The sequence below is a fragment of the Pteropus vampyrus genome, unplaced genomic scaffold (assembly GCF_000151845.1).
Source record: "Pteropus vampyrus isolate Shadow unplaced genomic scaffold, Pvam_2.0 Scaffold61, whole genome shotgun sequence".
Taxonomy (NCBI): Eukaryota; Metazoa; Chordata; class Mammalia; order Chiroptera; family Pteropodidae; genus Pteropus; species Pteropus vampyrus.
In genome coordinates, this window is record NW_011888842.1 from 925,836 (window position 1) to 949,074 (window position 23,239).

At 53.7% G+C, this 23,239-nt stretch overlaps 1 protein-coding gene across 1 annotated transcript in view; it reads left to right on the top strand.

Moving 5' to 3' along the window:
- The window catches only part of COL27A1 (collagen type XXVII alpha 1 chain), a 144,573-nt gene that overhangs the window by 78,531 nt on the left and 42,803 nt on the right, over positions 1-23,239 (top strand). Inside the window, exons 24-36 of the mRNA XM_023531042.1 lie at positions 699-743; positions 5,387-5,440; positions 7,068-7,121; positions 7,391-7,444; positions 11,640-11,693; positions 16,932-16,985; positions 17,565-17,609; positions 17,693-17,737; positions 18,019-18,072; positions 19,164-19,217; positions 20,070-20,123; positions 21,637-21,690; positions 23,149-23,202. Coding sequence (XP_023386810.1) covers positions 699-743; positions 5,387-5,440; positions 7,068-7,121; positions 7,391-7,444; positions 11,640-11,693; positions 16,932-16,985; positions 17,565-17,609; positions 17,693-17,737; positions 18,019-18,072; positions 19,164-19,217; positions 20,070-20,123; positions 21,637-21,690; positions 23,149-23,202 — 675 coding nt within the window. The remainder of the gene's footprint in view (positions 1-698; positions 744-5,386; positions 5,441-7,067; positions 7,122-7,390; positions 7,445-11,639; positions 11,694-16,931; positions 16,986-17,564; positions 17,610-17,692; positions 17,738-18,018; positions 18,073-19,163; positions 19,218-20,069; positions 20,124-21,636; positions 21,691-23,148; positions 23,203-23,239) is intronic.

Below are 23,239 nucleotides of genomic sequence, written 5' to 3' on the forward strand. Positions count from 1 at the left end.
CAGGGCTGCTGCGGCTGCCAAAGGAGCAGGAGCCACCCCAGCATGAGAGAAAGCTGACGGACAAGGCCACGAGAGACCACCAAGCATGAGAGCTAGAAATAGCCTTGGAGATAAATGAGTCTGATCTCCCTTATTTATAGCCGAGGAGCCTGATCCCAGAGCAGAGATGAGACTTACCGAGATCACCCAAGAGCTGGCGGCAGAGCTCTGGTGGATTGGGGTCGAGGACCCAGGTGTCCTGATTCCAGTTCTCTGTCCATACTTGTCCTACAGTGAGGCAGCCTGGAATGAGGACTTCAATCAGTCAGACTAAAGTTCCAATTCTAGTCCTACCTCTAGCTTGCTGTGTGACCTCGAGCAGGTCACTTTACTTCTCTGAGCTTCAGTTTCCACCTCCACAAAGTGCAATGGTTTGATGAAGGGACCACATGTGATGTAGACATCAGGGTTCCAAGTAATCCGCAAGGGCCACCAGGAGGATATGGGTGACTCAGGTAATCTCTAGGGCCAAAGGTTCTGTCTCAATGTCCCTTTGTCCCTGTCATTTGTTTGGAGTCTCCAAGGCCAGACTCTGGTGATGAGGTTCCGTGTCCATCCCCACCAGTGGGGACTAAGGCCAGTCAGTCAGCTGGGGTGTTCTCCAGGAAGCCTAGACTCTTGTCACGCATCGCAAGTGATCGCGCTCTGTTTCTTTGCAGGGGGAGCCAGGCAATCCTGGACGGCCGGGGCCCGTGGGTGAGCAGGTAATTCAACACTGGTCTCTGAGCATAATGTCTCCCTTTACTGAGCATTTACTCTGTGCCAAGCCCTTTAGTAAGCATTCCACCTGCAGCCCACATTCATTCCCATCCCAGCTCCAGAGGTGGGTCCACTCGTCTCCCTCTTTCATTGATATGAACTTACTCTCAGGGAGGGGAAGTCACTGAATGAGACCCACGAATCATAGTCACAACAGCCATTCCCCACAGCCTTACCCTATGGAAGTTTCTGGGGCATTTGTCTAAAGAGGTGATGTGACTTTGCTCCCAGAACATTGAAACTGGAAGAGCCGTTAACTAACAATCGCCACCCATGCTAGAGATGGGGAAGCCGATGGCCAGAGAAGCATAGCCACTTGCCAGGGTCTCTTGGTCAGGCATCCCTAAATTATAAAGAAAATGAAATGCAAACCAGTGGCTCTGGCTAGTAGGGAAGAAGCCAGGCCAAGATATGAGCAGGAGAGGAGGTTGCAAGTATTCATTAAAAAGGGAGTTTGAGGATCTCAACTTTTATTATCAAGGTCTAGGGCCTTGGCGCTGGAGAGAAGCAGCCCTGAGTGCTGGGTTGGTAGACAGGTGGGGAAGTAACAGTCTCCTCCACCTCTTTAAAGAAGGACCTCAATCCCTGAACCCTGCAAGGGGCTGCCTCAGGCTGGAAGGAGGAATGATGCTGGGGATCCAGAAAAATTTGTCTCCACCGAAAATCGCCATCATTCGTGGCGTGACAGTCACACACGTTGCTTCCTTACCAGGCCTGCAACATCTGTCGGGGGGAAGAAAGGAATTAAAGCAGAGGGAGGGCTGGATTTTTGAAAGCTTTCCAGTGTCATCCGAGCGCATTCTGTGGGAAGCCCGGGAGTTTGGAAGGGCTGCTGCGGCTTGGATATATTTCCTGATTGGAAAAAAAAAAAAAGGCAATATGATCAGCAAATTTAATTTCATAGTTATGCTGATGGTCGAGCCCTCGGGAAATAGATACTCAGAATCCTAAAACGTTAGGATACTGAGGGTGCTTGGAAATCACTCTGTCCCAGGGTCCTAATCTTTTTTGTACCTTGGACCCCTTTGGGGGCTAGTGGAGCCCGTGGACCCCTTCTTAGAATATAGTGTTTAAATGCAGAAAATACAAAACAGAGGATTACGAAGGAAATTATGTCGAAATGCAGTTATGATAGTATGTTCAAATGTGATCTACTCACAAATATGCTTCTGTACTAATGCGTTAAATAATGAGCTCTAGCCTCATGTCTAATACCTCCGTTATCAGCATGTCTAATACCTCCGTTTCAAAGTGGTCACAAGCCTTAATGATACATTTTGAAGTCTCTACAGCAATGACTGTAATGTGACATGTCAGTATCTGCGGCAGTTACGGGTATTGTGGGTGTGTTGCCTACACTCATATTTGAGAGAAATGCTAAATTTCAATTAGAGGTTCATGAAAATAAAAGTTATTTTTCCCATTCAAGTTCATAGACCTTCTGAATTCCATCCATGTAGGCTTACAGGGACCCTACTTAAGAACCCCTGAATCCTAGTCCACCTTGGCAATCTGGGATTCATGGAGGAGAATGGGCTTGGCCAAGAAGGGTAGTGGCAAAGCTGGGGCCAGGAGGAGAGGGAAACCTGCCCGGAGCAGTCCCTGGACCACTTGGTCAGCAGACCTCCCAGCTTGGACCATAGAAGGAAAGAGAGACCTGTCTGAGCTGTGAGGCAGAGCTAGAGACCCATGGCTGCCACCAGGCACACTTTGGTGCCAGGCCAGCTGTTCCCTTGGCCTCCTCCTGACGTGGGAAGGGGCAGGCATTTCCTGTTCACAGGAGAATCAGAGGATCCCCGGGAAATTACAAGGACCTCCTTATAATCACAGTATCAGCTATATTTTGGGGCATCTATTAGGTACCATGCTCTGTGCCAAAACACTTTCTACACCATCACCTGCAATTCCCTCAGCAACCCTAAGGTGGTAGGTATTATTACCCCATTTTGCAAATGAAGATATCAAGGCTCTGAGAAGTTAAGTCACTTGCCTAAGATCTCCCAGGCAGTAACAAAACAGTCAGAGGCAAGGTTGACACTCAGGTCTGCTGGATTCCCAAGACCTGCCCAGAGGGACTGAAAAACCTTTTGGCCTCTTACTTTATAACAGCTGATTAGAGTGGCGCAGGCTTGCCAGGCCCTGTCCTAGGTGCTGGGAACACGAAGATGATTAGAAGGCATGTACCTTGCCTTTCAGAAGCTCTGTCCAGAGGGAAGCCAGGCATGTAAACACCTAATTCTGGGATGTTTAGTCCAACAGAGGACCCACAACTGTCCTAGTCTCAGTTGCCTTCCAGTGCCTAGCAGAACATCACATGACAGATCGGAGGGAGGGAAAAAAAAATCCCATAGCAGACAGCTGCCCTTTATCTGTAGACACTGAGAACCAGATCAGCCTCCTCTCCAAAATCAGGGACTTAAATCCTGCCTGCTCAGTGCCCGCTATAAGTGACAATGCTGCCTCCTCCCCCGTGCCCTCTCGCCAGCCCAAGAGGAGCCAGCCATGCCTGCGGCTGTCAGAGCGGCTGCTCCTCCCAGCCCGCCAGGTAGAAACCCTGGGACTCTGACATTGGCTTCCTCAGCCAGCCTCGGCTCCACCCATAGGACAGGCCTGCCAGGATGTTCCAGGACAGTGCCCTAGGAGGGTCCCATTGGTGGGGGGTGGGGAACTGGGGTACTTGCTGTATGGCCCTTATTCATTAGGATCCTGTTTGGCTTCTTATTTGAGGTTTATGACCCGCCTGCCTTCCAGGACCCAACAACTCATAAATTTAAAGCGGCTATGAAATTTCTGTTTCCCTGGGCCAGTTGGGCAGGGGCCTTTTAACAGAGCAGCTTTTATTCCCTTCACTCAGCATCCTCTAAATATCTGACTGCTCCCTCGTGGGTAGCTCAGGCCTCTGTCTTAACCCTGTACCCTTTTAAAATAAATCGGAACGGGATGCGAGGCAACCCACATTTATTGAACGCCTACATGTGCCATGCATTATCTCCAGAACTCAGAACAACCCTGGGAGGTAGGCAGGGACCTTTCTCTAAAGTCCCCCATTCTGCAGATGAAGCTCAGAGAGGCTCTGCGATTTGCTTGGGGTCCACAAACCTAAAAACTGAATGACGATGAGATATAGAATAAAGTACCAGGTATAGGGATTAGCACCTAGTGAGTACCAGTCATTGTTCATTAATATTGCTATCATGTGAAAATGCTGATTTATTTATTTTTTCAAGTAAATTGTTGCAGAAGTCAAATACTAGGTTATTTTGTGACTTATTAGCCATGGTCTCATACCTTGTACCTCACACTCTCACCTCATACTTCAACCTTGAAAGGTTTCTGATCCCAGAGAATGAGTAATCCATCTTGCGTAATGATGGTGCCAGGTGCCAGGAAGATCTGTGCCCTGCTCACGACCACACGCTTTGGAGGCCCTGGGTGGACAGACAAGTGCATGAGCTTTAATGTCACACAGACCAGATTCAAAACCCCAGGCTGCAGCAGCAAGTCACACGCAGTCCTGCCCTGAGCTGCCACTTTAGGACTGACTCTGAGACCCACAAAACTAATGCTTTGGAACTGGGTGCCATTCTGTCACTTTAGTGGACAGGTTGGAGCTTCGCTGCCTGAGCACACAATTTCTGATCTGTTTCTGATCAAGTTCAAGGTCACACTCCTTTCTGGATACAGTTTGGGGACAGGAAGAAGCCTTTATGAGACACACTCATCCCTCAGTCTTTCCTAATTCTCCAAGAAACTCTTAGCTGCAAACCTGGGTTGTTGCAAAGGCATTTTGGCACCCCTGAACCACACAAGATCCCCTGTGCTCGAACACTCCTTAGCAGAGAAGAGCGTGGGGTCTGGATAAGGAATTGTCTGCCTTCCCGGGTGACTGCTCTAGGCTCTCTACCCTCTCCGTGCATGTGTTTGCCTGCTCAGGGCCTGCAGCCACCTAGAAGAAGCCCTGGAACACAGAGGCAAGTTAGCACCCAGTGGAGTTAAAAAGAGCAACAGGGACTACAGTGTGTGTGTGTGTGTGTGTGTGTGTGCTCTTTCGGAAAGTAGAGGAAGCCTTTCACGAGACAGTAAAAAGGCCTCCACTTCCCAGATTTCAATCAGGTCTTTTGGCAGATGCTGTTCTGGTATTTCTATCCTGGCCAGCGGGTTTGTTTCTCTCTTTGAGACAGCCCCAGAGCCACGAAAGATGGGGACAGATTTCTCACAGGCAGGCCTCTTCCCGGCACGGCTTAAGGGCCTCCCCGCAACCACCACTCTCTAACGTGGCCACCTCCCAGCCTGCTTCTGGTGCGGGAAGAATGTGTGGCGCTCCCAGGGATGCTGGCAGCGGCCCCACCGGTTGGCTCCGAAATCAGAACCATCTGGTGGGGTGGGGGAAGGCAGGACAGTGCCGGGGGAGAGGCAGCTCTCCTCAGTGGCAGCCCCTTGCTGGCTGGAATACCAGGCACAGGCCGGGGGATCCGGAAGATGAGCTCCAGGGGAAAGAAACTGCAGGAAAAATGCCTTTGAAATTCAGTACATCTCTGAATTCACGTTGCTTCCTCCTTTCTGTTGCTTTCCGAAATGTTTCTTACAGGGACTTCTTGGATTCATTGGTCTGGTTGGGGAGCCAGGAATCGTGGGAGAAAAGGTAAGTGGTGTCGAAGGGAATGTACAAGCAAATAGAGCTTATGTTTTGCAGTTTTAAAAAGATGAGGGGGCCCGTTGACCTGGGGGTTTCAGACCTCTTTCTCGCGGCCTCTCCTTGCTGCCCTTGCACCTAATCCCTTAAAGAGCCCTTGTCCCCTTTCCCAGCAACCTCAGGCGCAGTTAGACTTCTGTGTGATGACCGGCTGACGCATGTCATCTAGGGCCCTCGTGGCTGCACAGGGTGGGCAATGGAAGGGAGGGAAAGATTCATGTTTTTAAAAAAGAAGTACATTTCTCTTGGGGGAGCCGATGTTATTCCCATCCAATAGATGGAGAAACTGAGGTCCAGAGAGAGGAAGACTCTACCCTCGTTTGACCCCACCGGCTTTCCAGGCTCATCCCGTGCCACCCGCCTCATCACTCCCCGTGTCCCAGACCCTCTGGCCACCGCCTTTTTCTCCTTTGTCTCTGCTTTCCCCGCTTCCTGCTCTTCCTCTTCTTCTTTCTTGTTAATTTAATTATTATTTTGAAGAAATTATATACTCACGAGAAGTTGCAAAAATTAGTACAGAAAAGTCCAGCGTGCCCTGTGCCCTGTGGGGACACCTTGCATAACTATAGTGCAATATCAGAGCCAACTCGTCCTTCTCTTATAGTTCAAATGTTTCATGTCCCTCCTCGCCTACGGACCATTGCCCATGCCGTTCCCCTGGCCAGGTATACTCTTCCCACTCCCGCCCCCTCCGCCCACTCTGCTTAGATGACTCTTAACTATCCTTCAGCTCTCAGGTCAAGCTAGACTTCCTGAGGGATACCCTGCCCACCACACCCCTGCACCCAGGTAGGTCAAGTCCTCTGTTGAAACGCCTTAGCTCTGAGACCTACTCCCGTGCTACGCTTACCCTCGTCCGCCTCCATTCTGGTGATCTGCATCCATCTGCTCGCGACACTCTGGGTGTCTCTCTCCATGTGAGCAGAGTCTGTCTGTTTCTACTCACTATCGTATCTTCTGGGTCTAGCATAGCAGACGCTCAATAAATGTTTGCTGGCTAGGCAGATACAAGAAACAGGGCGTCACAAAAACAGAGCCAGGATTCAAACCCAGAGCCCCTGCCTTCCAGTTGTAGCTCCATCTGCTATACCCGCCATCTCTGCCCAGTCTTTCTGGATGGGTCAAGTGGAATGAGTTATAGCTCTGATTCTCCGGTATCTCATCAAGGTTCAGGCAGGGGGTGGTAGAGTGAAAGAAATATCTTCTATTGCCATTTCTGCCTCAGCATGCCCAGCCAAGGGATGCCAGGCCTAATGGGGACCACATGACGTGAGCCCAGATCGAAAGGGACATGTAATTAGCGTGTTCTTCACCAAGACCATCTTCCCCATGGGAAGCCCACTGCCTGGCATGCTGCAGGGGAACTGAGGCTTCCCAGGATTTGCTGGGGTCTTGGTTTCTGCTGAGTGAAATTCCAGGACCCTCCCTTTCCCCTGTCGCCACCCTGGGGGACATGGTCATGAGCGAGGCAGGGACTCTAGACCTTAGGCACGTACCTCTGGCAGGCCCTCTGCACCTGCCCCCCACAGGACCATCTCACAGCCATAACCTCTCTGAATTGCTGTCTCCACCACAGGGTGACCGGGGCGTGATGGGACCCCCAGGCGCACCTGGACCCAAGGGATCAATGGTAAGGAGCGAGTCTGCATCCCTTCACCTCTCCTGTTACAGCCGTGGTGACAGCTCTCTTCTCCTGAGCCTGCCTCTGCCTCTGCCTCTGCCTCTGCCTCTGCTCTGCCTCTGCCTCTGCCTCCCCCAGGCGTTCAGAATGATCTGCTCCTTCTCCCTCCAGAGACCTGGCTGCTGCCCCTGGGCCAGGGCTGAGCTGGCCGAGGTGGAACCGAAGGAGGAAGAGGCACCTTTCACCGCTGATTCCTTCTTTTTCTTCTCTCTGAGTAGGGTCATCCTGGAACTCCAGGTGGCGTTGGGAACCCCGGAGAGCCTGGACCCCCGGTAAGCAAAGCCTTCATGTTTTGAGCTCAAATCCACTGTCAAGGAAGGGTGACAGTGAGTCAGATAGATCGAGTTTCAAATCCCAGCTCTACTACTCGGGCTATATTGCCAGGGCAGATGTCTGAGCCTAAAGTTTGCTCATCGGAGAAATAGAGAAAATAATTGTGCTTGTGACAATGTGACAAATAGAGAAAATAATTGTGCTTGTGACAATGTGACTGTACGGATTAAATGACACCGTGAGGCTGATGTTCATTACATAGTGATATTCATTAGACGGGAGCATCTTGGCTATTAGTGCCATCATGGCTTTGTTCATTCATTAAGGAAACACTGTGTGACATGTGCCTGAGGCTGCTCCGGCAGCCGAAGGTGCTGCCCTCACAAGGCAGAAAGCTGTCCCTGCCCTTTAGGGACTTACATTCCAGTGTAGGGAGAGAGAGAACCTGATAAATAAATAACGCCTGCTATGGAGCAAGTGGAGAGGAAGATGGAAAACACGGGACAAATGGGCTGAGGGTCAGAGCTGAGGACACAGGGTGCTGGACTTAGTGTAATGACTGAGGAATCTGGGGTATTCCTGCGGATCCCAACGCAGGGAGGAGGGGAACAGGAATGAGGGCTTGGGGGAGGGTTGTGGCCAGGAGCACCCAGATCCAGGGGCCTCTTCCGCTGCCCTGAGGGAGATGTGGGAGGTGAGAAGGAGTCTTTCATTCAGAGCATGGGGAGCTCCTGCTCCCTCTGCCTCTGCTGATGGAGGACATGGAGACTGGGACGGCACTGGCATCGGCTGAGGCCAGGCCCAGGGCTGGGAGCACCCTCTGGGAGGTGGAGGGGTGGGCTTCAGGCAGGTGGAAAGGGTGCTGGGGGAGGGGGACCAGCCCAGGCAAGATCCTAGGTCGAGGCTGGGGAATGATGAGTTCAGGCTTCTCAGGTCCCTCCAAAGACTAGACTGAGCAGTTCCCTGGGCTCTGGTGAAGGAGGGCACGGGAGCCGTTGATGGTTTGAACCTCAGGGAGGTATACGCACAGCAGTTTTCTGCACCAATTAGGGAAGCAAGGCCGAGTCAGTTTTCAAATGTTTCCTTGCACCTTCTGTGCTCTGGGCCTAGGCTCAGTCCCGGAAATACAAACATGATAAGAAATCAGTCTGCTCTTAAGATTCTCACTGTCTGTGGGGGTGCCAAGTATAAATGTCCTCTCACCCATTAACAGACTTTTACTGAGCACCTACTATGTGTCAGGCAGTGCTAGGTGCTGGGGAGAGGCTAGCCCAGGGGCAAGTAGCCTGGACACAAGTAACCATCATCCAAAGACAGAGGTGCTAGGCACCAGGGGTCTCTGTCTACCCCTCACCCCCAATTCTTTTTGATCAGGTAGAAAACTCAGTGCAGAGTTGCGATCAGAAGACAGCACCGTGGGCCCCCAATAGCATGGTTTTTCCCAGGTTCATGAGGAGGAAGAAAAGCCAAATCTGGCCTGCGGCTGGAGGGGCTGGATTCCAAGCTGGTTGGTGGGCTGAGGCACCCAGCTTGGAATCCAAAAGTCCCAGCCACCCAACCCTAAGGCTGCTGTCCCACCCCCTCCCCAGCATTCATGGGACCTAAGTACCAGATCCTCCTGGAGGTGAAGCGATTGGAGCCTGTCAGCGTGGGAGATGCCCAGGGCAGGGCCAGAGCCTGCGTACAAGGATGCTAGGGTCCATCATCAAACTCTAGCTCTTGCGCCCCTGGACCTCAGCCTCCCTGGGCCTCAGTCTCCCTATCTGTCCAGTGGGAAGAGGAAAGCCCAGAAAGGAGTTACTGGGACAAAATGGAAAGCCATTGGGGGGTGGGACACAATGGGGATGTCTAGGCCAGCGCCTTTTCTGAATTCCCTACCTCTGTGGTCCCACTGACACGCGCCATCCCGTTTCCTCAATGCTTTCATCTGTTCCGTGGGTTGGCTCAGGCTGAGTGAAATCGGACAGACAGGGCCACTTTCAGATCCCAAGGTTGCCATCGACCCTTCACTGCTGCAGTATGGGACTGGTCCCTTGGTTCTCTTGGGGTTCCTCTGCAGCTGGCTGCACCTAGTGCCGCTGGGGAAATAGGAGAATAAGGAGGTCCAGAAAAGCGACTGAAGAATCAGACACATGTGAGTCAAGTCCTGACGCCCCCACCTACTTAGCTGTGTGATTGTTGGCGACACTCATAGCTTCCGTGAGCCTCAGTTTCCCATCTGTATGCCAGTGTAATACTACCTTCATTATGCAATCGTTGTGAGACTTAAATGATGTAGTACATGATGTCATGCTTAGCAAACTACCTGCATATACTAAGTACTTAATGAATGGTAAGAGTAATAATAATTACTATTACTGTTTGTTAGATACATTAATTACCACTAGTATCAGTAGGCCTATTACTATTAAAGCAACATTTCTGACAATGCTGTTCACATTGGAATGGCATTTCCCACTTCTCCAATCATTTTAACATCCACGTTCTCCTACAGCCCCGTGGTCAGCCAAGATTATTATCTTTATGATTTGGGAGAGCGGGGATAGTCAGGTCCTGGGACGTCCAGTCTCTGGCCTCCTCCGTCTTTGAGAGAGCTTGTAGTTACCCTTTGCCGAAGACCTGCCGGGTCATTTTGTCTTCCCAGCAGCTCTAGGAGGCAGGGACTCTTCTCGTCCGCATTTTATAGATGATGAAACTGAGGTCCAAAGAGTTTAAGTCACTTGCCAAAGGTCACAGAATTAGTAAATGGCAGAACTGGGATTTGAACCTAGGTCTCTGGTGGAACAGTTGGCTCATTCAAGCACTCCACTCTCCTGCCTCTAAGTCAAGACTTGGCTCCTGAAATCTCCTAGTGACGCATCACATACCTTCTGCAGTCTGAAATCCCTCTATAAAATGGTCCTTGCTCACCCAATCCTCGTGTTCTCCACCATCCAGGAGGCAGATCTGCCTGTTTATTGCGCTGAGCCTGGCCCACACCCTGCTTGCTCTGCGGACCAGGGGTCAGGTTGGGACCCAGCCCTTCAAATCAGCCTTGGGCAGCAGGAGTCTGAGGGTCCACGCCCCTCCAGGCCGTAGAGAGAGGGAAAGGGCAGCAGCAGTTTTTCCTGAGGCCTCAAACAGAGCTGGGCCTCTCCTTGGTATTCAGAGGAGGCTGAGGCCACCTCTTCCTTGTAAAATTAGCACGCCTGATCTGAGACTGGCCACTGAGCTGGGAGGCTCCTGCAGCCGTTAAAGGGGTCCTGGCCACAGCCATAGGGCACAGGCACTGCTTGCTGCGTATAGCTGGGGCTAGAACCCGAGGAGAGGAGTTAGGCAGTGAGATGATGGCCTGCTCCCTCTCTTCACCTTCTTTCTCTCCCTTCCGACCTTCTGTCCTCTTCAGTTGTTCTCATATTCATTGTTCCTTCAACAGATCTCTAAATCTCTGTCACAGGCCTAGGCTGGACCAGGTGCTGAGAATTCAAGGAACAAAGCCAGCCCTGTGTTTCCTTTCCCTCCTTCCCTGTCTCTCTCTTGTGCCTCTTGTCATTCCTCTGTCAAACTGAGATAACTGGACTTCTTCCCTGGGCCAGGCCTGTTCCCTCCTCTTTGCCCCCATCCCAGGGCTGTATCGCCAGCCTCTCCCCACCACCCTCAGCCCCGCTTCTTCAGGCAAGCTTCCTCTTCCCCTCCCTCACCTTGGGGCTGTGGTCTAGTCCTTCCCCCTCTTACCTCATGGCTCCTTCTAGACTGCTTTCAGGTAGCTTGCAAGGTGATACTTGGGGTCAGGGTGGGGGGCAGGACTTCAGCTTCCATTTTCTCTTTGCTGATGGGGGAGAAAAGAGGAAATGGGAATTTGAAGAGACCTCTTGTCAGGAATGTCATGTAGCTTCTGATTGTTGATTTTGAGATAAAGAAGGAAATGACTCACCCAGGGAGGCCTCTCCCCACTCCCCATTCCTAGGAAGGGTTGAGGACGCCTCTGCCCCCATCAGTGGTTCCCAGGGCACACTCGTGCTCATGGTTGCAGCTTATCCTCTGCTTCTCCTAGTGGGACCAGTTTTCCTACTGGGCCAAGTCGTTCAATGTAGAGGCTGCTGGGCCCAGGCAGGGCCTGCTCCTGAGGCCAAGCGTTGCCCCCTTGCTCCGAGCCCTTGCTGCTGCACTCACACCCTAAAAGGGGGCTTCTCCAAACTCTTTCTCCTCCCGCAGGGTCCTCCAGGATCTCGAGGCCTACCAGGCATGAGGGGAGCAAAGGGACGCCGGGTAAGTGGGGCCTAGCCCCTGGGGGCTAACACTGGCGGGGATCACAGGCTGCAGAGACCACCTCCTGTACCTTGCCCCCTGCCCAGCGCCGAGATCCTTGACTTTCACAGCACCAGCAGGGTTCCAGGCTTACCGTGGGAAACCCACCCATCTTTTCCAGCCCACTTCTGAGCACCAGGCCATGCCATCCAGTGGGCACAGATGGGCTCGTTGGTACCAGCGCTTTGTCTATTCATTCGTTTGTTCATTCATTCAGCCACCTTTTATTTAACACCTATTATGTGTCAGCCACTGTTGGAGGCTTTGTAGATATACCACAGAGAATAGGACAGCCATGACTCCTGCCTGACCTATGGCTCAATCAAGTTGGTCACACAGACAGTACAGGGTCATTAGCACATTGATGGTGGAAGCACCTCACCTGGACAGTTTACCAGGGAAGGTGTCAGGAAGAAGGCAATGCTTGATCTGATGCCAGGTTCCAGGCAGAGGAAAAGCCCCAAGGTGAGAGAAGCCGTGGCATGGTTAGGGATCCCCACTGGTTCAACAGAGGGACAGGTGTGTACGGGGTGGGGGGGATGGGGGGGACTGAAACCAAGAATTAGCAGGTTCCAAGCCAAGCAGGGCCTCAAATACCACAGCTAGGCCCATGAGCTATGTTCCAAAGAAACTGGGAGTCATTGAGAATTTTAAGCAAAGGCCGGCCTGAGCACAGGGGCCAGAAGTAATCACTCATACTTTCTATGTGTCAGACACTGTCCTATCACATATATTAACTTATTTAATCCTCAACACTAATCTACAAATAGATGCTATTCTTATTTCCATTTTACGGGCAAAGAAACTAAGGCACAGAGAGGTTAAGTCACTTGTCTCAGGTTGCACAGCTAGGAAGTGGCAGAGCTGGGATTTGAATCCAGGGAATCTGCCTCTTTTGCATACCGAATGCAGCCTTATTGTCAATCATGCAGGGAGGACTGATGGAGTGGTTTCTTACCCCCAACTAGTGTATAGGTCCTGGGCCCTGCAGCCTTGTAAAAAGGAAACGAGATGGCACAGGTCATGCAGTCAGTCCAGACCTGATATCCAAACGCCGTACAGGGATTTGGGATAATTATGCTCCTCCTGGCTGAATTTCAAGTGGTTTTAAATTTTCCCCTGAACCAGATGTCCGGAGCGGTCGGCCTGGGAAAAAGGAGATTAAGAGGCATTCCTCTGACTCAGCTGGGCCCCTCCCAGAGTCATGCCCTGGGTCTCTGCAAGTGGACTAGGCCCATTGACAGCCAGATTCCACCTTGACCCTGAGCACATTTCCTCCTGCCCCCAGAAGCCAGATTAGCTGCAGGGTGAGCCGCACTGGCCCAGGCTCTGCTTCCTCCTCCAGATGTGAGGCTCGGGCCCCCCCTCATCTCACTGGGCTCTCCCTAGACGTCTCCACAACCCCTTCCCAGCAGCGGCTGGAAGAATGCATCTTCTGCTTGAGGAAACCCAGGCTCCCAACCACATCAAAGTTCCTGGGGCTGAGAGGGAAGCTTCAGGAACACAAGCCCCTCCCCTAGCTAGGTTTGGGAGGAATTCAAAACCTGTGGGATCTGCCCCCTGAGTCCTCTACCTAACAGGCTACCTTAGGCCACTTTACAGAAGGGGTAGCTGAGAATGGTGGGGGAACCCAGAGAGCCATTCATTGTGTTGCTAAAAAGCTCAGTTCTGGGCAGCCCCTAATCCCGATCCTACCCCGGCCATTCCTGGCTTGCTCTGTGGCCTTATTGCTCTCTGGGCCATAGTTTCCCCACGTGTGCCATGGGGAATGGGCGGCCTGCTTTTCTGCCCATGTACAGATGGGCCCTGCTGCCCACTCTACCCCAACTCTCCAACTTCCCGGCTCTGGGATACATGAGCACTAAGGGGTCAAGGCCAGAGACAGGATGGGGCCCCAGGCCCTCTCCTCTTGGTAGAGCTGCTGACAGGGTCTGGGTCCATGGGCCCCAGGTGGAAGAGTGCGGTGCTCAGACAGGTATAGGAGTAAGTCTCAGCCTTCCTGATTACCAGCTCTGGGATCTCACTCCAGCTTCTTAACCTCCCTAAGGCTTGGTGGGTGACACAGAAAGAAGTTGTAAAGATCCAGAATTTGAACCCAAGTCAGCTGGATGCCCAGTTTTTCACCTCTACCTACCAGCCACTGTTCATCAGAGAGAGAGCGAGCTCCCCATCGTAGTGGGTGTGCAGGTCAGGGCCTACAGGAGACTGCCAGGAAGTCTGCGTGCTGGGGCAGAGTATTGGGGAAGACAGAGACTCCACTTTCCCTCCACTGTCCGCTTCGAGGGAGTCGGGAAGATTCTGAGATTCAAGTGCCTAACACTGGACTACGCTCCTGTGAGTGGGGCTTAGAGCTCAGCAGACCTGGCCTTGAACCCTGACTTCTCCTCTTTGAGCCTCTGCTTCTTCCTGTAAAATGGGTCAACAACAGAATCAGCCATAGGGATTAAATCCCTTCACCTGTGCCTCACGCCAGGTCAGCGCTTGATAGGCAGCAGTGCGTAGGATGTGCTTGGCATGGGCTCATTCCCTCTCCATCATCCATCCCCTTTTCACAATAGCTGCGATTGGCCAGATTTTCTGTCCCTGGCAGAGGCTCCTCCCCACCAAGCCTCAGCTGTGACTGGGGAGTGGCTCCAAGACAACAGACATGTGGCTCTGTTAAAAACCCAGGCCTGCATCCAGTGGGATGGGTCAGCCTGTGTTCATTTGGGGAAGAGGGGCCAGGACTGGGGGACCTGGAGGACACAGGACAAGCTGCAGAGTGGACCAGAGCAAGGGTGTGTGTGTGTGTGTGTGCCGGCCCTCGCTCCTCTCCCTGCATGGTGCAGCTGGGGAGGGAGGGCGGCCGAGGCCCCATTGCCACCTCCTTCCTCCAGACAGCAAAGCTTGGCCCTATTTCTCCCAAGCCAGCCCCAGTTTCCTGAACTCTGGTGATCCCAAGGGACAGCAGAGTCCCCCGCCCCCTCAGGCAACTGGTGTCTTGTCCAACACCCTGCCCAGTGCAGAGGCTTCCTGGCAGGCTTTTCTAGGTCCTGACCTGCACACCTGCTGTGTCGAGGAGCTCACTCTCATACAGATAAACAGTGACAGGTACTGGTGGTAAAAAATCGGCATCTGGCTGATTTGGATTCAAATTCTGGCTCCTCCACTTATTAGCCATGTGACCACAGGCTATTTCCTTATTTGAGAAATGATGATAATAGCTTTCACTATTGTTGCTGCTACTGTTGCTATTGTTTTGTTGTTACTCTTATTATATAGATCATATAACCTTTCCCCATGAAAGGCTTTGATTCCTAGAATAAACAGGGTGCTGTGTGATTCCAGCCAAGCCCTTGACATCTCTGGGCCTCTACACCTCTCTCACAGCTCTCCTTATCCAGGGAAGTTTATGCCTCAGCTAGAGACAGAGGCCAGTGGCCAGAAGCCATCTCTCAGAAAGGCCCAGGTGCTCACCCATCAGCTCAACCTCTGTCCTGGTCCCATGATCCAGGATGTCCCCACCCTAATCTGTCTTCCTCTCCATCAGGCCCCCATCCATGAATCAGAGATGTTAAGTCTAACACATGGTCTGACAGCATCCACCTGAAACTGAGGCCCAGAGAGGGAAAGGGACTTTCCTTGGGTCACACAGCAAGCTGGCAGCGAAACCAGAACTTGCACCCACACCCTCTAATCAAACTCCATCTAGAACCTGTGAAAACTCTCAGCTGGCTCTACATAGCATGATATAAGCTGCTTATTCTGAAGAAGGAACTGAGTCCAGATTCGCTGAGCCATCCCTTTGTCCCCACCCTTGGGAGGACCACACCCTCCTCTGGCAGAGCCACGTTTTATTAAGCGCTTACCATATAGGTCAGGTTCTGAGCTGCCCGTGGGTATTATTTCCTGCCTCGAGGCCGAGATTTCTCATCCCCATTTCTGAGATGAGAGAAGTGAGGCTCAGTGAGGAGCAGTCACGTGTCCCTGGGGCACAACATTTCCTGAGCACCAAGGTGCCTGGTGCTGGACTCCACTGGGCTCCAGGCCTGGAGACGCTGGGAACAGACGCCCAGCTAAACTGCTGGCTGTAGCCCCTTGGTCTCCAGTCTTCATTTCTTTAATCAGTGAGGCACTATTTAAGGCTATAGTGTGGACTTGAAGCATCCAGAGTCCCAGGCAGCTGATAAGAGGAATTCCCACTTTTATGCCTCGATTATTAATAAGTGATTTTTCCTTGTTGTTTTCACATCCCTCATCCTCCCTCCACTCAGGCACGTCCCTGGCCCCGTTTTGTCGCCTTGCTCCTGGGCCGGGTGGGCCAGCCTCCGTCAAGGGATCCTCTTTGTCTCCACAACACAGCACCTCTGACCCCTACAGACCAGACTGTTCTCCTTTTCCAGGGGACCCTATCCACCCCACAGAGGGGAAACATGGGCCGGTGGGGAGAGCCCTGGAGGGCAGACCAGCTGCTAATGTGCTAAGACACCTTAGACGAGTCACTGCCCTTGCCTTGGCCCCAGTGTTGCCACCTGTGCAGTGGGGGAAGGGGGGATTCCATCTGCCCCGGGGGCCTCCCAGCTTTCAAAAGATCAAGAAGCCTGTCTCGAGGGTCAGACCTGAGCCCAGAACTCCAGGGAACAGCTGCCTGACCCCTGGCTTGTTCCTGCCCGCTCCTGGCTTCAGCTAGGCCGGATTGGCTTGCACGCCAGGCTGGAGAGGGGCCTGTTCCACACATCTGGCCACATGTGGATCCTCCCCAGGTCCTGCTCTGTCAGTTTCTCCAAGGGCTGTGCTCCATACAACTGTTTCTGCCCAAATGTGCTCTGGAAAGAACATGCAACAGGAAAGTCTGCAGACCTGGCTGCGGCCATGTGTCTCTCTGCTCTGGCCCTCAGTCTCCACGTCTGTGAAATGGGTTGGCCGGCTGATCCCCAAGGTCTCTCTAAATGGGTTTAGATGCACAACCAGCCCCATTCCGGAATGGCAGGGCCTCTAGCCGTGTCCACCCTTGCGAGCCCTCTGCAGAGCCATCACTGCAGGCACATTGCACAGGGGCGACCCACCTCGGGGTGGGAATTCATGGGAAGTAGGAGGAGGAAGGGAGCCCTGGGCTCATACAGGGACAGGCCCAAGGCTCTGGGCAGCCCTATCCTCCTGGTTCCCAGCCCGAGGGAGACCCCTGCTGTCCACTGTGCTAGTCCCTTTTTCCTGTTCCAGGGCCCCCGAGGACCAGATGGACCAGCTGGGGAGCAGGGGTCCCGGGGCCTGAAGGTATGGATCGCCGTGACTTGTCCTTTCTATCACCTCCCATGCTGGGTCAGGCATCCAGGAAGCAGGGCTCACACCCTCCTCCACAGGAGGCCCCCTTGAAGACAGTCACGAGTCTCCGAAAGGCTGTAGGGTAGTTCCTGAGAGCTCATGGGGCCACCCCTTCTGGCCTCCCCTCTACCTGCAAGCCCCGAGCATGGGGCTGGGGAAGGGAGAAAGAGATTTGAGACAGAGTGAAAGTAAGAGAAAGCATGTGAATGAGAAAGAGCATGGAAGCCTGAGAGTGGGGAAGAGGCCTCTGGCCCGTCACTGGGACTCCCAAACTCCTCCAGGGACCCTGAGGGCCGAGGCTGCTCCTGTTTCCATCAGGGGCACGGGGTCCTTGGTTTTCCACCCAGAGCGCCCGGTGACGATGGCGAGCCACTCCCTCTGCTGGGCCTTAGTTTTCCCACCTGCACACTGGAGGAGGGGTGGATGCTGTGATCCCGCGGTTCCTCGTCTCTCCCATGGGACAGGGGCCCCCTTTCCTCGAAGGGGCCTCCCAAGTACCCGGCCCACCTCAGAGTGCTTTGCTTCCTGCAGGGCCCTCCAGGACCACAGGGCAGACCCGGCCAGCCTGGGCAGCAGGTACGTCAGGCCACGGCTGCCAGCCCCCCGCCCGCTCCCTGCCTTGTGGCATGTGCCTCTAATGAACCCAAATGTGCTTCCAGGGTGTGGCTGGCGAGCGAGGGCACTCGGGCACACGAGGCTTTCCCGTAAGTAGCCCCGGTTCTTAAACTTCTGTGGGGCCATGTGGGGGAGATAAGAGCCCTTTTAGCCAAATTCCCATCCTGCTGTGGAAACCCCAAAGGTTCCAGTTGCCCACTCCCTTTACCAAAGACCCTCCAGCACGTCTCTTCCCCTGGGACTCAGTCTTCCCGTCAGAGGATGGGGGTAGGACCCTCATATGCTATGATGGCTTGACTGAGGCCAAGGGGACAGGACAGGCGGTGGGGAGGAGACCATGGAGGGACTAAGGTCACCTTTGTCTCTGCAGGGCATCCCGGGTCCTTCCGGCCCGCCAGGCACCAAGGGCCTCCCAGGAGAACCGGTAAGTGCCTTTTCCCTCCTCCCTCTTTGCCTCTTTGTCCTGGCAGGCTGGTCTCAGATAGGCCGCCCACCTCGGGGTGTGGGCCGGGGCGTCACACAAGGAGAGAGGCTGGAGAGCGACTATGCTGGGGCTGATGGGACAGGCCGTGGAGGGTGCAGCGAGCCCTGGCAGGGGAGCTCTGGAGCTCCGGCTTGAGTCTAAGTATTCTTACCCTCCAGCCTCAGTTTTCTGGCCGATAAAATGGGAATAATGGCCCCACCTTGATATCCTGTCATGAAGAGTAAATGAGAAAGTGTTTAGCGTGCTTGGTGCAGTGAAAAGTGGAGGGAGAAGTGTTGGAGGAAGGGAGGGAGGGAAGATGAGAGTAAATTAATAAGCCGACTGGGAATGGCAGAGCCCAGCGTGGCTGGAGGAGAGAGAGCCGGACATGGAGTCGGGGAGGGCGGGAGGAGGCCCTGCTTTGGAGAGAGCTTTATCCCAAGGGCAACAGGAGCCACTGAGGGGTTCAAAACAGAGGGACCCTTTAGAAACTTGAATCTGGGGGACAGCCCAAGTATCCGGGAGACCCGTGAGGAGGCTGTGGAGTGGCGCTGCTGGAGATGGAGAGGAGAGGCCAGTCTCTAGGGACTCCGGAGGAGGAGTCCCCAGCGGGACCAGGGGGAGTGCCGGAGGCTCCTGCCTGCTGGGCTGTGCAGCTCCACATCTTCAGGCCCAGCAGATGCCCTTTAGAAGAGTGGCTTGATGTGGGGTGGGGGCAGGGTTTCCAGGGGTGGATCCACAGTGGAGGGGCATCTTGGCAGAGGGAACAGACTGAGCATGGCTGCCGAGCTGGAAGGTTTCTGAACAGGGGAGGACCCTGCTTGGTGTTCAGTAGGTGAATAGGAACGCGTGCAGATGGATTGGAGAGGATGTGCTGGAGACACCAGGACCCTCGGCATGGCCGGGTTGGGGGTGCGGGCTGCAGAGTCCCCAGGATTTGTAGGTGATTGCCCTCACCTACCCCTCTGGATGCATTATCAAGTCTCAGATCTCAGACCAAGAAGGTCCAGGCTGTCTTCTCCCAACTGTCTGTCTGTCTGTCTGTCTTCCAGGGCCCCCAGGGACCCCAGGGACCAATTGGCCCTCCAGGAGAAATGGGACCCAACGTAAGTGCTGAGGGACGCTTGTTTGTCCCATGATGCTGCTGGGAAGGTATCAGCCCCTCTTAGCTGGCTTCTTTAGGGGGTCCCTGTCATGCCCTGGGCAGGTGGTCGTGTCTTGTGCTGCAGACAGAAGGGTAGGCACCTGGCAGAGAGGATAGATGTACCCTAATAACACAGGGCGAGGAGCTGGGCTCCCTGTCCCAGTGACAGTAGGTGGAATGCAGGGATGCCAGGACCTTAAGGAGAGTTGACAGTGTCTCGTTTTTGGCACCAGGGAAAGCAGCAATGCCCCTGCTCCTACCCTGCTGGGCCTTCAACCCAGCCCAGGTGTGACTGCAGAACCTGACCTCTTACGGTCACGTATTGAGGAGCTTGGAAGGGCCCTCAGATACCCCTGCGTTATCCAGAGGAGAAAACCGAGTCCCAGGGTTTATGGAAGGGCTGCAGCCATGGCGATGGTGATAACTCAGGACCCCTTCCTGCCATTGTCCTCTTGGCCCGGCCGCAAAGAAAAGGGCTGGAATCACTCAGCCCTGAACACAGCATCCACTGGCTTCCTCCCCTGGCCTTATGTGAATCACGAAATTTTCCTCTTCATGCTTGCCAAGGGGCTCCTAATGTGGTAAACCACACTCATGGGGAGGAGGGAGAAAGCTCCAGCAGCCTCTACGGAGACCCAAGGCTCAGCAGCCTGGGCCCAATTACCCACCTTCCCCTCATCTCAGCTCCAAGCTCCAAGACAGCTCTGTGTCTCTCATGCAGTGTGACCTTGGATACATCCCTTGTCCTCTCTGAGCCTGCCCTTACATTCAGGGGCCAGCCTCTGGTCCAGGGACCAATAGCGTTTTCTTACAGGGGCCGCCGGGTGCAGTGGGAGAACCGGGCCTTCCTGGGGAAGCCGGGATGAAGGTAAGGTGGGATGAAGGAAGAGCAAAATGACTTGCTGAAAGCAGCTCCCAGCTGGCGGCCACGTCCGCCCCCACCCTCCCACCCCTCTGCGCCCGGACAAGAAACAAGCTTTTTTTGTGCCCAAGATAATGGGTTCTCTGTGCACCTGGTGGGGAGTGGGTCCAGGCCATGGCCACAGCAGTGGGCCCAGCCGGCCCAGAGCCCCCCCCTGCCCCCAACCCAGCAATGTTTTCTCTGGCACCTGCCCCTGCCCCCACACTAGGTCGGCAATACCCTCAGCCTCCCATGATACCATCTGCATTTCAGCACCCGTGCCCCTCATTACCTGCCAGGAAACAGGCGCCCGTTGATACATGGGCTCTGGGGAGAGCACCCCCCTCCCTACTGTTGGAAGAGGATGCTGCTCTCGATGCAGGGCCCCGGAGCTGATGAGTGATGCTGGTGGCCTGAGGGCATTGTTGAGGCAAGGCCTGGGGGAGCCCTCGAGAGGCTATGGGACTTACGGCAGATCACCCCTCACCTGTACCTGAGTCTCAGCTTTTCAGAGGGAGTTGGACCAGGCCTGAGACTAACAGTCTTGGCTTAGTTCCAGGATCCTGTGCTCGAACAATGCCCCACCTGTAAAACGGATAGAAGTGGGACTGTGGGTCGGGGCGGAGCTGGGAGTTCAGAGCTCCGTCTCCTCCTCATGCCCCAGATGCCATCATGGAGGGAGTATAATTTTCAAATCCCAGCAGGAGGAAGACATTTTGGGTCTCTTGGTGGGGAAGGAAGGTGTGTGTGGCAGTGATTCTGGCTCATTTAGGGCCTCTTCATTGTTGGGTTTCTCGCCAAGGTTTTTAGGACGCGTAAAGGAGGTGGCCAGCCAGAGTTGCCATCTCTGCACCTGATACTCTCTGGAGCCAGACTACCTGGGCTTGCATCCTGAACTTGTCACTTATTAGCCACGAACTTGAGCTAGTTATTTAACCACGCAGCCCCTCAGTTTCTTTATGAAAGAAAATACCCATCTTGGTAGGGCTTTTGCGAGAATTAAATGTGTGCAATAAAAAGGTACAGTGACCCTTGAGCAACATGAGTTGGAACTGTGCGTGTTCATTTACACGTGGGTTTTTTTCAGTTGACTGGCACAGTTCCACTGGGCGTTGTTCAAAGTTCAACTCCATGGCTGGGAATCCACACATGCTGGCTATTGATTGTAGTTATGTGCAGATTTTGACTGTGCCCCTCACCACCTCCCCGCCCCGATCCTGTGTTGTTCAAGGGTCAACTGCGTTTAGAACAGCGCTATGTAAATGCAAACTGTGATGATGGCGGTGGCGGTGATGCCAGCATGGCCAGGGCTGACCTAGGAGAGGGGCTCTGGCTGGTGTTTTATAATTCTCTTCGGTTTTGGGGAAGAAGGAGCTGGCCAGCTCCCCCACTGCTCCCCCCACCCCAAATCAGAGCTGATGGCGAGGGCTAGGGCCAGCCCTACCCACCTTCCCATGGATTTGTGTTTGGTTTCTCCTAGGGTGACCTTGGGCCTCTGGGCACCCTTGGGGAGCAGGGCCTCATTGGGCAGCGGGTAAGTCACAACAAATTCATTCTCCCCGGAAAGCAACCCCCAGGGGTATTCGGGTGGAGAGAAGGGCTTAACTCCACCTCCCGAGTCTCAGTTTCCTCGCCTGCAGAAATAGTCTCTTGGCGGTTCAGCATTTCCACAGTGTAGAGGAGGTACTCTGCGAAGAAAAGCATTCTTTGGTCGAAATGTGTGGGACTCACTGCATGCTCGGTGTTCCCTCTAACACACTAGCAGTAGCATTTTTCAAGTCTCTGAGAAGGCCTGCAACCAAGAAATTGGTTCGTTTAGGATTAATCCAGGATCTCCAAACTTATTTGGCCTCCCAGTGCTTTTTTTGAAAAACACCCATCATCCTTGAAAACTGTTCCATGGAAGGTTATCTTCCCTTTTTCCACAAGAAATCTACAATGCTTGTCTTTCTCTAAGAAGCCCTGGCATGCCTCTGTGTCCACCTCTCTATGCTCTTGCCCTGTGATAAGGTCACTGCCTGAATGTGGACCCCTGGATGCTGTGAGAGATACAGAGCAGGCATCCTCTAGCATCTTACAGATGGGGAGGTGGGGCCCAAGAGCGAGGGGAAGTTAGTGTGGGTCTCATTTCCTGGGGCATCGAACCCCCAAGCCAAGTCTCATTTCTCTTCTTTCCTTTTTCCCAATATCTCATGTTACCCCCCGTCCAAAGGTAACAGAGACTCCACAAACTGAGTTAGGAGGGGAGGGGAAGGCCACAGGGCAAGAGAGGATGAGTGTAGAGCCTGAAGCCTTAACATGGCAAATCTCGTGTGTCAATGGAGATTGATAAGCATGGTCTTCTTGGAATGCCACGTTGAGAAGGGCCCAGAGGCTCCATCTAGGCTCAGTAGGAAAGCGAATGATGAGCCTACTGTGTACCCTGCACTGGGGACACAGCAGTGAGTAACAGAAGGCCTTGTCCTCGTGGAGCCACGTTGTAGTGGATCAACTAGTGGTGTCTGCCATAGGCACAAGATGGGCAACATGAGAAAACAAATGCAGGAGGGCTGAGTAGCTCGCTTGTGGTCAAACTACCAGTGGATGGGAAACCTGGTGGGGACCTTGAGGTCTGCCTGACGTCAAAGCCTTTCTCAGACACTAGGCCGCACTGCCTTCCAGTCCAGCCAGCCAGCCTGGACATAGGCGTCTAGGATGGCTCCATGACCAGACTTTCTAACTCGAGGCCTTGTGCTGCCCCCACTGCAGCCCACCCTGTGGACAGCAGGCTGTTTGGGGCGCCTGCCTCCCCTTTCTGGGAGCTGAGTGGGTGACTCAGCTCTCCTATTCATTCACTGATTCACCATCCACTGTGTATGCGCCAGGCACTCCGGGACCACATTGCCTAGAGACCAGGGGTTGGTGTCCTGCCCCAAGGAGGGGGAAGAAGTAAAAGCATGTGCGGCCCACTCCCCAGTCATGTCTCCTTGTCTTTCCCCACCACCCTTTCCAGGGAGAGCCAGGCCTTGAGGGTGACAGTGGCCCTGCAGGGCCCGACGGGCTGAAGGTAAGTGTCCTTGTGGCGCAGGGTCTGGGGAGGAGGG